At 37.2% G+C, this 13,740-nt stretch overlaps 1 protein-coding gene across 5 annotated transcripts in view; it reads right to left on the bottom strand.

Annotated features, from left to right (window-relative positions):
* Positions 1-3,041: 3,041 nt before the first annotated feature.
* Positions 3,042-13,740, bottom strand: part of KCTD18 (potassium channel tetramerization domain containing 18) — a 29,354-nt gene continuing 18,655 nt past the window's right edge. For all 5 annotated transcript variants that reach the window (XM_060152366.1, XM_060152365.1, XM_060152369.1 and 2 more), the window contains one exon: positions 3,042-5,512. In XM_060152366.1, the coding sequence (XP_060008349.1) occupies positions 5,005-5,512 (508 nt within the window). In that variant the 3' untranslated portion in view covers positions 3,042-5,004. The remainder of the gene's footprint in view (positions 5,513-13,740) is intronic.

Below are 13,740 nucleotides of genomic sequence, written 5' to 3'. Positions count from 1 at the left end.
GGCTTAGAAGGGTACATCTTAGTTTTTATTAGATAGTTGCTTGGTTAGAACAGCAAACAAAAATGTTTCTAATATTATACCAAAACCAGAAATGTAAGTGAGAGCTAACAGGATCGAATTCTTAAATTGGCAGGCTTGAGACATCCTTCAGTATCATTCTCCCCCTCAATTCCCAGGGTTCCACTCTTTCCTGTGATTGACAGCTCTAATATTCTCTTACTCATCCACACCCCGCAATTAGGAGAAATAGTTACCAGTATTTTGCACAGGTTAAGTCACCCAGCTAATGCAATCGTTCTCAACTGGGGGTAATCGATTTTGTGTCAACCCCCCAACCCCAGGAGACATTTGGAAAAGTCTGCAGACATTTTGATTGTCACAACTGGGGCAGGGATGCTGCTCAATAACCTACAGTGCACAGTACAGTTGTCCTCAATAAAGAATTATCCAGTCCAAAATGCCAATAGTGTCACAGTTGAAAAGCCCTGATCTGGAGGGTCCAGGGGCTTTGGAGAAAGAAAACTGAAACGGTGGATGAGCAGAGACACTGTGCCTTGTTCCTCCAGCTACTCTGGGTTCCTGGTTGGTTCAGCCTATGTCATCAAATCCAGACTGTCTGGCCCACGGCAGGAGTCTAAATGTACAATTTCTGATGTCCTTGGGCTATTCATGTCATCTACATAGAAGCTGGGTTTCCACATCTTCCAAACCAAGAAATTAGGGCATAAGTTCTTGAAAGAGCTGCTATTGAAGCAGAATGTCCAAATTTTTAAGAAATCTTGGCAGAAGGAAGCAATATTTGTCTTTTTCCAACTTTAGCAAACCTTTCCAACTTTTTCCAATCTCTTTCTTTCCATAAAGTGCTATTTAAAACAAGTTTCTCTTCTAAGCTTCAGACCCTCAGATTCATTCCTGTAGCTGAGCACAATTTTACTAAGGTAATGAAGGTTTTAGGGTCAAAGAAAGGAAAGTATGAGAAGCAACATTATAAAATGAAAAGTTGTTAAATAAACAAGTAGGACAGAATATTGATTGACAGTTACTCTGAAAGTATGTTTGTCTTAGCCACAGCTTACATCAGGAAGTGTCTAGCCAGCAAATATGAAATGTGTATGGGCTGTCTGAGGCAACACATGTGAACAAAGAAAAATTAGCTTTTCTGTAACAATATAAACCATGTGTAGCTCATGAGGCTGACAGGACTATAAGTGAAAACGGTTCTTTGGCTGCTCTACCAACCAAATTCCGTGGATATGAAATTCTGAAAACAGCTGGAAACCAATCTTTTTTTTCTGTTAGTTATTCATGATGTTTCCTTTTCTGGCTGTACTACATGCTTGAAATCCTGCATTTGATTTCATCTGAGTGAAAACTGCAGCCCTCAACAAAGAATCACTCATCCACTCCTCACTGGCTGAGGAATTCAGCAACTTGTTGACAGTTTCCAAGGGAGAGTTTCAGCATATGGGAAAATGACAGTATTTCCCATAATTAAAAAGTTCCTGGTTAACTTAGGAATACACATATGTAAATCATTTAAAAATATTTTTCATTTGCTATAGTAAAAGCTCTTTCCCTTCATTTTATTAAGTTCATATTTTCTACTTAGTTTCTAACCAACATCCTACCAAACATAGATTAAAGCTGTTCAAAGGGATTGCAGGTATAAATAAGGCAATCCTTTATAAGGTACCTCATATTCATATAACTGTTAGCATTTTTCCCTTTACTGAACAATTTACTACCTCAAGTTTTTGTGCACATTCAAAATGCTATTTAAATAAAAATTCTCCTATGAACAATTTCTCAGGAAAAGCCAAATATGCTTGTACATTAATTCCTTCTTTAGAAATCAAAGTATAGTTGATAATAATTACACTGTATTTAACCATAGATTGGGAAGTGAATCAACAACTTTTTCAATGTTAGCACTCGCTAAGGAAGCAATAGGATTCAGTCTGTGAATGAAAAAGAAATTGCATCAGCAAGTCTAGCAGGGGCAGTAAAGCAGGAGGAGAGGGGCCAGACTGCTTTTTTCCTTTCTCAGAAGTCAGGCAGTATCTGTCTGACCTCTCTGGGGTCTCACGAGCCATGTCTCTGAATTACTTTAAACAACTTGACAAGTTATATAACTGTTACCATCATTACTAACGGTAATTGTGGTCATTAGCAACAATCACCAAATTAAGGGATTTCCGCCAGCATCTCCTTTGTTCTGACAGGATAAATTTTGCAAGGTCGGAAATCAGTTTCTGCGCCCCCAAAGACCGCTACCAGGTACAGTTTATAAAATAATTGTGGGAGGGGGCGTTGCCCTGTCAGCAATTTACCCGAGGCCTACGGTGTACCAGGCATTGCAAGTACAGAGGTGGCAGTCACTCTCTAGTAGAAGTCAGACATGTGATCCTAACACCATAATACCTTCCTGTTCAAAAGCTTTAAATATTAAACAAATCCACAATTTGACATCTACTTCCTCCCTCTGGCTTTTCCTTTGATCAGTGCTGCTGTGGCATTCTGTGAAATTAGATTACGTGGCTAAAATGTGTGTGTGAAGGGGCGGTCATTACTGTACAGCCTTTATGTTACTGAACCTCATTTTCTCGATCTCTAAAGGACTGGAAAAGACTACCTTCATTATGTTGTTCTGAAACTAAAAAGCAAACTGAACACAGTGAAATAAAATATATGAAAATACTTCATAAACTAACATAAAGCAATATTGAAACAAAAACTTATTATTTAAAAATACAAATGAAACAAATCCTTCAGTAGATTCCTACTGCCAGCCTTAGCCTCTCCACCTTATAGTTAACCAGTTTTAATCAGGGCAAACCAGATTTCAACACAGATTGCCTGGAAGGACATAGTCAATTATCTTTTTTAATATGAGCGGTACCTAAATACTCTACTTACCATTCAGAATTTCTGTTGCGTCCTCTGATCCAACAACTGCACAAACTTACTTTTCCAAAGTAATGACACTGAATCACTGTTTATAAAACATGCTTTCCTTTAAAAAAATTTTTATTTTCCAGGAAGACCAATGGGTTATGATGAGTTACCAACTCTTATGCTTACAGAGTCTGGTATTAGGAAAAACGTGTCTTCATGCGAAATGAACCTAATCCCCAGGGAACCACACCCAAATAAAGTAATGTTCAAGTTACTGGAGCATTCTGAAGTTGATTTTGACTCCTGATACCCATAAGGGATGGTTTGTCCCTATCCACCTCAGCTGAACCATGGCCCAATAGTTATTCCAAAAACTCTCCTCTTATAAAAGCCAAATGTGCTCAATAGACGTCCCTTAAACTACTTGATGTAAAGAAATGCAGGCTGTTGACTGAATCAACCATGATTAACCTTCAACATGTTTCCTTTCCAGACAAATGTTTATTATGTGTAAAATACACGTCTATTAGTATAAAATTTTCTTACATGAATCAGCAATTCAAAATGTTGTAGATCAAACAATACCAATAATATCCTAAACGGAAGTTCTCAAAACTCACTATGGTCTTTAATTTTCAGAAGACCTGGATTCTATGTAATAGTATTTTGCAAGGTGACTGAATATTTTATATATTCCCCAGGGGAATATCATTCATGAATCTTTAGTTTTAAATATTCACTTTTTCTAGCCAAATAAACCACTTACTTTAAAAAGGCTGCTGGTATTTGGATAGCTATCCAAAATCGGTTTAACGATTTCATACATTAACTAGATAAGAAAGCAATTTTGTGAGCAGAAATAGATAACCTATATAAACGAACAAGCTTTCAAACTACCAAAGGGCTCCAAGGCTTAAAAATAAGTACAGTCACAGAAAAATGTCACTTTTTACGGAAAGGGTTTTTTTATTTTGTAAAAAGTAATGTTTTGAGTATATTTACTTTACTCTTTTAAACCAGTAAAAGTACAATGATAAGCACTGAGTAAAAAGTACCTTGCTTTATGAACTTATTTTTAACACACTGACGGCATACTGCTCACTGAAGATAGAAATATGTGATCCAATTATAAAACATAACATGTACGTGTAAACACATACAACTAAATAGTTATGAAAAAATAGAAGATTAATCAAAATACTCTGTTTTAAAATATTAAATTCAAGTTATGTGGAAACTGTATGATAAAAAATCATATTGTATCATCAGAATAACTCTTTAATGGTCATTTCTGAAAAAAAATATTAACTTTAGTTAAAAAGTTAAACTTTCTCTTCAAAGTACTTTCAAAACTTCACTACTCAAATGAAAAAATATTTTAACAGTTCATTCCATGACATGTTATATAGTTCTTATTCCAAGAAATCTTCTTGCGAGGTATAACTAAATCTGCTAGGAAAAGAGTAAGAAAAGCCAATCTAGGAAAGAAAATTGTTCCATTAAGTGGAAGTCAAAGTGTGATCTCAAATTATTGTCTTTTTTTCCCCCTCCCCCTCATTTCTTTTCATGCTACCTTTTGAGACTGAGAGTGCCCTGCAGGGAGTTCACCTTGATCTACATTTCCTCTCAAATCTCCCCCCATCTGGGACATAGCACTGGGAAGCACTAATATCACCCTCTCTATTTCACCAGACTGAAAGCTAAGCCCAAATCTCACTCCTATCCCTGGGCTGCAATGAGTAACATTAAATAAGTGCCTAAAATCTATAATTATTTCAGCAACAAAGTGGACTTGCTAGGGATGATTTTGCTCTACTGTTTTGTTGCCTTAATACCAATTAAACATTAAAAAAAAAAGCCCACACACATTAAAAAACCTGAAATTAAAACCATCCCTAGACAAATAATTTAAACGTTGGGAAAATGAGAAGTAAAAATAGGCCCAACCACTTACAGTCTCCCTCCTCCATTCCTACTTCACACAATTCACCCTAAATAGAAAGAAACAAGTTTTCATCCTGACTGCATCGGGAAAGAGTGCCGCTTATTTGTATTAAACAGGTTGTAAGCTCGGAGAGGCAAACGGGACACCCTGAGTCCCCGTTTCCATCAATCGGTCTGGCCCTGCCCGTTCTCAGTCCGCGCGCCCAGGGCGCTGGCGGCGTCGGGGTTCGGCTCTGGGGGCCCTGCCGGCCTGGCCACGGTGCAGGCGGGCGTTGAAAGCCCCGTAGCGCACAAGGGAGTCCGCTTCAGTTTTATCACTCGGTGCGGGGTGGCCTTTTTGTCGCAGAGCAGAACCTTAGCTGGAGGTGGGTGCATGGCCCCGTTCTCAGCACCCCCGGTCTCGTGGGCAGCCTGGGGATGCCCGGGCAGGCCTGTGCCCACCGGGGACGGGGCTTTCAACGGTGCAGAGCGCTGAGCTGCCCTTCCTCCTGCAGCCGGGTTCACGGATGCCCGGGACCAGGGCTGCGGTACACTGGCCGGAGGCACCCTGACGGAAGCCGAGTTCTTGACTTTAATTTGGGTGCTGGTGGAAGGCCCCAAAAATCGTACTGGCTTAGGACCAGTCTTACAGTTCACGCCTCCTTCTTCCTCTTCATTGGGCGCTATCAGTCGCCTGTAAATAGAGAAGCAGGTTCTTGTCAAACAGCTGGTCCTGTAAACCAGCAGTTACAGGTTATGTAACTAATGAAAACGTCTCCAAAGTCTACCTTCAGGGTGAATAAAAAGGTTTTCGTCAAGAATTTGAGCCAAGAGGTATCAACCTACCTCATCTCTCATCTCCCACCAAGGTCAATAAGTAAATTAACAAGTTTACAAAAGATTGTTTCAACTGGAATACACTCTTTCAAACTCACACATAATGTTAATACCAGCAAGTTAAAATTTGGAGCGTGACACTGGAATTACACAGCACATTACTCAGTTCTCACAAATTCTGATGTGATCCAGAGGATAACCAGGAGTATCTCAAGTTGTTTTTCCCAGAATAGCAGTTTCAAGAGATTTACTGAGGAAAAAAGGGTTTCACAAATAAACTTGAGAAATGCTACTGCATATGTTATTCTCCTCCTAAAGCTTTAAACTCTATATTAACAAATTAAAGATTCTATACTAAAGACACCTGTTTAGCTTTGTTGAATCCATATTTCCCAATCATTCTGTAATGCACCCTTTGGCACCCAGTAAAATTATCATGCTATGGAACACATTTTGGGAACTGCTAGAATAGTCGAACTCATGGTATAGTTAGACGGTTTTTGAATTCGAGAAGTATTGGACAAACCTTCAAAGATTCCTCAGCTGAGCTGCCATTCACTATAAAAAGCCTGAAGTGGAAACACTGTTTTACCTTATTTAATTTATTTTTTATTCATTTTGTTTAAACTAAAACAAACAAACAAAAAACAGTTCACCCATTTCTCCCACTGCCCCCCCCCACCTCTGGCAACTACCAATCATTTCCCTGTTTTTTTGCTTTGGATTTTGTTTGTTTGTTTGTTGTTTGTCTGTTTTTAAGATTCCACATAAAAGACAGCTCATATGGTATTTGTCTTTCTCTGTCTGACTTATTTCACTTAGCATAATATCCTCAAGGTCCATTTGTTGCAAATATATATATATATACACACATACCACAATTTCTTTATATCATCATCCATCAATGGACACTTAGGTTGTTTTTATATCTTGGCTATTGTAAATAATGCTTTAATGAACATGGGGGTACATATATCTTTATGAGTTAGTGTTTTTGCTTTCTTTGGATAGACACCCAGAAGTAGAATTGCTGGATCATATGTTAGTCCTACTTAGAATTTTTTGAAGAACTTTCACATTATTTTCCATAGTGGCTGCACCAATTTACATTCCCACTAACAGTGCACAATGGTTCCTTTTTTTCCACATCCTTGCCAACATTTATTTCCTGTCTTTTTGATGACAGCCATTCTAACAAGCATGAGGTGATATCTCATTGTGGTTTTGATTTGCATTTCCCTGATGATTAATGATGTTGAGCATCTTTTCATTACCCTTTGGTCATCTATATGTCTTCTTTGGAAAAATGTTTATTCAGATCTTCTGTCTATTTTTGAATCAGATTGTTTGTTTTTCTGCTATTGAGCTGTATGAGTTCTTTATATATTTTGGATATTAGCCCCTTATCAGATATATGATTTGCAAATATTTTCTACCATCCAGTAGTTTGCCTTTTCATTTTGTTGATGGTTTCCTTTGCTGTGCAGAAGCTTTTTTAGTTTGATGTAGTCCCACTTGTTTATTTTTGCTTCTGTTGCTTTTCATGTCTGATTAAAAGATCATCACTAAGACCTATGTCAAGGAGCTTACCACCTATTTTTTTTTCTAGGAGTTTTATGGTTTACATTCAAGTCTTTAATCCATTTTGAGTTAATTTTTGTGTAGTATGGTGTAAGATAGTGGTCCAGTTTCATTCTTTTGCATGTGGATATCCAATTTTCCCAACACCGTTTATTGAAGATACCTTTCCGCATTGTATATTTTTGGCTCCTTTGTTGTAAATCAGTTGGCCTATATATATGGGTTTATTTCTGGTCTCTCTCTTCTGTTCCACTGATCTGTGTGTCTGTTTTTATGCCAATACCATACCATTTAAATTACTATAGATTGGAATATAGTTTGAAATCAGGGAGCATGATGCCTTCAGCTTTGTTCTTCTTTCTCAAGATTGCTTTGGCTATTTAGGGTCTTTTGTGGTTCCATACATATTTTAGGATTGTTCATCCTACTTCTGTGAACGTCATTGGAATTTTGATAGGGATTGCACTGAATCTGTATATTGCTTTGGGGAATACAGGCATTTTAATAATATTAATTCTTCCAATTCATGAATAGGGACTATCTTTCCATTTATTTGTGTCTTCTTCAATTGCTTTCATTAACGTCTTACAGTTTTCAACATACAGGTTTTTTATTTTCTCCTTGGTTAAATTTATTCCTAGGCATTTTATTCTTCTTGATGCAACCATAAACTGGATTTTCTTAATTTCTCTTTCTGATAGTTCATTATTAGCATATAGAAATGCAACAGATTTTTGTGTATTGATTTTGTTTATTAGTTCTAACAGTTTTTTGGTGGAGTATTTAGGGTTTTCTATATATAATATCATGTCATCTGCAAACAGTGACAGTTTTACTTCTTCCTTTCCAATATGGATATTTTTAATTTACTTTTCTTGCCTAATTGCTCTGGCTGGGACTTCCAATACTATGTTTAGTAAAAACAGTGAGAGTGGGGGTCCTTATCTTGTTCCTGATCTTAGAGGAAATGCTTTGAGCTTCTCACCACTGAGTATGTTTGCTGTAGGCTTGTCATATAAGGCTTTATTATGTTGAGGTACATCCTCACTATACCTGCTGTGCTGAGAATTTTTATCATAAATGGATGCTGAATTTTGTCAAATACCTTTTCTGCGTCTATTGAGATGATCATATGATTTTTGATATGATATAAAAACCATTTGATAGATTGTTTCCAGTTCAAGATGACAACATAGGAAGATACTGAACTCACCTCCAATGGACACCCTGAGTTTACAGTTATATATGGAACAATTTCCTCTTAAATAAAACCTAAAGGCCGGCTGAGTGACAACTACATATTGGGCAACTGAGAAGAAAACAACATTGAAGCAGGTAGGAGAAGCTGGAACACAATCTTGCCATAAACCCATCCCCCAATGCAGTAATCCACAACCAGGAAGAAAGTCAAAACCTGCATCTTCTCCCTAAGGAGGGAAAGATTCAAACCCCATATCGGGCTCCCCAGTTTTTAAGACATGCACTTGAGAGATGAGCCCCCAAAACATTTAACTTTGAAAATCAACAGGGTTCAAGTCCCGAGGCCCACAAGACTATAGCAATCTGATAAACAGCTCTTCAAGGGTCCACATGCTCAGATTCACCCACCCCAGGGCCCAGTTCAAAAGCGGCCAATTGCACTCAGACTTAAACAGTAAAGTAGCTCACCTGCTGATAGAAAAGTGCTGGCCTGAGGGGCAGGCGTCTAATTTAACACACACATCTAGAAGCCTGCTGGAACACTCTCTGGGAATGAAGACTAGCAGGTACCATCTTCATGCTCTCCCTTTGCTGTGCTCCAGAGCACCAGTATTTCCCGGAAGAGAGCTTTTACACTCATCTGGAACCCTCACTTTTTATGGCTCTTAGCCAGGGGACAACTCCTGATTGCCTGGCTCTGGAGGCCAGTGGAGCTTGCATTCCTGGTCCCATGGGACTGTAACAATTGGTGTTAACCCAGAAAGGAGCTCATAGCCTTGTCTGGTACCCCAATTTTTGCAAATGCTGCCAAGAGACACCTCTACGTTGCATGGCTCTGGTGGCCAGTAGGGCTTATGCTTGTGGGTCCCACAGGACTGTAACCAATGGAGAGAGTTCTTAAACAGCTACCACCCCAGCACACAACAAGAGGCAACAGATCCAGAAGCTCAGTCTTTCCGTGAAGGAGGTCTGTTAGCTGATCATCATGACTGCAGCCTGAGAGGCAGACTTCTAATTAAACACACATCTAGGGGCTGACTATAATCTTTCCCAGAGACCTCATAGGGTGGGTGCTATCTTCGCACCCACCTTCTGCCACACTCCAAAGTGCCAGTGTCTCCTGAAGGGGAAATTTACATGCAGCTGTAGAATACAATAACTGAACTGATAAACACACTAGAGGGGTTCAACAGCAGACCAGATGAAGCAGAAGAAAGGATCAGTCAACTCAGTCAGGGCAGTGGAATTCACCCAATAAAAGCAGGAATAAAGAAAAAGAATGGAAAAAAAGTGAAGATAATTTAAGGGACTTACGGGACAACATCAAATGGACTAACATTCACATTATAGGGTTCCCAGAAGAAGACAGAGAGAAAGGAGAAGAAATTTTATTTGAAAAAATAATAGCTGAAAACTATATAGCTGAGAAAGGAAAGAGACATCCAGATCCAGGAAGTCCAGAGAATTCCAAACAAGATGAACTCAAAGAGACCCACACTAAGACACATTATAATTAAAATGTCAAAAGTGAAAGACAAGGAGAAAATCTTAAAAACAGCAAGAGAAAAATAACTTGTTATATAAAAAGGAACCCCCATAAGACCATCAGGAGATTTTCAGCAGAAATTTTGCAAGCCAGAAAGGAGTGGCATGATATATTCAAAGTAGTAAAAGAAAAAAATCCAACCAAGAATACTCTACCCAGCAAAATTACCATTCAGAATTGAAGGAATAATAAAGAGTTTTCCAGACAAACAAAAGCTAAAGGAGTTCATCACCATTAAACTGGCCTTACAAGAAGTGTTAAAGGGACTTCTTTAAGCTGAAAAGAAAGGGCACTAATTAGTAACAACACATATGAAAGAATAAATCTCACTGGAAAGGTAAATATATAGTAAAGGTAGTATATTAATCACTATAAAGTTAGTATAAAGGTTAAAAGAAAAAAGTAATAAAAATAACTATGATTACAATAATTAGTTATGGAATACACAATATAAAAAGATGTAAAATATGACACCAAAACCTAAAACGTGGCAGGGGATAGTATAATGTTGAGCTTTACAATGGAATCAAACTTAAGTTGTTATCAACTTAAAACAGACTGTTATAGATATAAGTTGTTATATGTAAGCCTCATGGTAACCACAAAGCAAAAACTTATAGTAAATACACAAAAGATAAACAGAAAGGAATATAATCATACCACTAAAGAAAGTCATCAAACCATAAAGGAAGAGAGCATGAGAAGAAAGGAACAGAGACGAACTATAAAAACAATCAGAAAACAATCAACAAAATGGAAATAAGTACATATCTATCAATAATTACTTTAAATGCAAATGGATTAAATTCACAGAGTGGCTGAATAGATCAAAAAATAAGACCCATCTATATGCTGCCCACAAAAGACTCACTTAAGTGTAAGGACACACACACACTGAAAGTGAAGGGATGGGAAAAGATATTCCATGCAAACCAAAAGAAATCAAAAGAAAGCTGGAGTAGCTATACTTATATAAGATAAAATAGACTTTAAAACAAAGACTGTAATAAGAGACAAAAAAGGGCATTACATAATCTTAAAAAGGTCAATCCAACAAGAGGATATAACATTTGTAAATATTAATGCACCCAAAATAGGAGCACCTAAAAAATAAGGCAAATATTAACAGAACTAAAGGAAGAAACAGAGAGCAATACAATAATAGTGGGAAACTTCAATACCCCACTTACATCAATGGATAGATCCTACAGATAGAAAATCAATAAGGAAACATTGGCCTTAAATGACATGTTAGGCCAGATGGACTTAACAGATATTTACAGAACATTCCATCCAAAAATAACATAGTACACAATCTTCTCAGGTGCACATGGAACACTTTCCATGATAGATCATGTGTTAGGCCACGATATGAGTCTCAGTAAGTTTAAGACAACTGAAATCATATCAAGCTCCTTTTCTGACCACAATGGTATGAAACTAGAAATTAATTACACAAAGAAAACTGGAAAATTCACAAATACATAGAGATTAAACAAGTTACTGAACAACCAATGGGTCAAAGAAGAAATCAAGAGAGAAATCAAAAAATACCTTGAGACAAATAAAAATGGAAATGTAACATACCAAAATTTGTGGGATGCAGTGAAAGCAGTCCTAAGAGAGTTCATAGCAATGTTTACCTCAAGAAATAGGATAAATCTCAAATAAACAACCTAACTTTACACCTCAAGGAACTAGAAAAAGATCAAACAAAAGTTAGCAGAAGGAAGGAAATAACAAAGATTAGAATAGAAATGAATGAAATAGAGACTAAAAAGACAATAGGAAAGATCAATAAAACTAACAACTGATTTTCTGAAAAGATAAACAAAATTGACAAACCTTTAGCTAGATTCACCAAGAAAAAAGAGAGAACTCAAAATCAGAAATGAAAGAGGAGATGTTGAAACTGATACCATAGACATACAAAGGATAATAAGAGGCTACTATGAACAATTATATGCCAACAAATTGGACAACCTAGAAGAAATGAATTAATTCCTAAAAACATACAACCTACCAAGACTAAATCATGATGAAATAGAAAATCTGAACAGACCAATGACTACTAAGGAGATTGAAATCTCCTAACAAACAAAAGTTCAGGACCAGACAGCTTCACTGGTGAATTCTACCAACCAATTCTTCAAAGAATTAATACCAGTCCCTCTCAAACACTTCCAAAAAACAAAAGAGGAGGGAACTCTCAAATTCATTAAGACCAGTAGTACCCTGATACCAAAACCAGACAAGGATGCCATAAGAAAGTTACACACCAATATCCCTGATGAACATAAATGCAAAAAATCCTCAAAAAAAAATACTAGCAAACTGAATTCAACAATACATTAAAAGGAACACACATGATGATTTACTCCAGGGATGCAAGGATGGTTCAACATCCACAAATCAGTCAATATGATACACTATACCAACAAAATGAAGGAAAAAAGTCACATGGAACATTATTTTAAATGACCTTAAAACTGTCAAACTGTCAAGCAACCACTGTCAAAAGCCTGCCTGCTCCTTCCACTGCTTCCATCAGTTTCACTTCATGAAGATCACCTTCTGAACATGTGTAATGGCAATCCTCCAAGTCTTCTTCCTCTGACTCAGCACTGTTGTGTTTTCAGAGGCAAATGTAAGATACTGAACTCTGATTTTTGGAAATGGGATCATAATAGCATAGTGATTTGAAATATAATATATTCAACCTCAAAACTCTACTGAACATAACTAAAATTTTGTAGGTGAGAAATGGTTCTTTGGGAACTCACAAGTGCTTCCAAGTCATCGTTACCTGGTCCATGAATCAAAAATGATACTTAATAAAATCCCAGAGGAAAAAGACAACTAACACAGAGGAGAGTTTCCATAAAACCATTTCTGCTTGCTTTATATTTTGTACACATCTTCCACTGGACTCTAGTCCAAGGTTGCTCCACCTGAGCACTATTGCCATTTGGGATTCAACAATTCTTTGTCATGGGGGGCTGCCCCCTGCATTCTAGGATGTTTAGAAGCAACCCTGGCCTCTACCCTCTGGATGCCAGCAACATCCCCCACCTGACAGTGTCTCCAAACGTTACCAAATATATCCCCTGGGGAACAAAACTGTCCCCAATGGAGAACTACTGCTCTAGACCCAAATAATATTTGCTAACTATAAGTTCGAACACCAAAATAAATGATAATAAAATGAGAGCCTTTAAGCAAAAAGATCTGTTTTAACGTATGATTTACTACTAAAAACTGAATAAAATTCTCTGCACCTCTGTGAAAGATCCAGAGGGCAAAAGTAAGAAAGCAGTCTGAAATTTCATACGGGCCGAGTCAAATTCTAGAATAGATGATCAAGAAATCAGAATGTCTGAAAGTCATGAATACTACCCAGACAATGAAAATGAAATATAATTTTAAATGTACTTAAACCACAGTGAAAGACACAGATGTGGAGTGAATTCAGTGCTAATGATTTCATAGAACACAAGATAATACTACTAAATAAAAATGTTATTTGTGGTAACAGGAAGGAGAAAGGGATTCAGAATAAATCACAGGAAATTTCAAATATTAAGTCTAATAAATTTCTTGACTATTGCCAGTAAAATCTGGGATTTCACTTTAGTGGGGAAAAATACTTACCACAGCATTCTCACTGTGTCCAGTAGTATTTTTAAAATCATAGTCTCCCAAAAAGAACATACCATATAACTCAGTTTTAAAGAATTACTTCCACTTTTTACATAGTT

The sequence above is a fragment of the Lagenorhynchus albirostris genome, chromosome 6, assembly GCF_949774975.1.
Source record: "Lagenorhynchus albirostris chromosome 6, mLagAlb1.1, whole genome shotgun sequence".
NCBI lineage: Eukaryota > Metazoa > Chordata > Mammalia > Artiodactyla > Delphinidae > Lagenorhynchus > Lagenorhynchus albirostris.
This window is presented reverse-complemented; position numbering and strand designations above follow the sequence as displayed.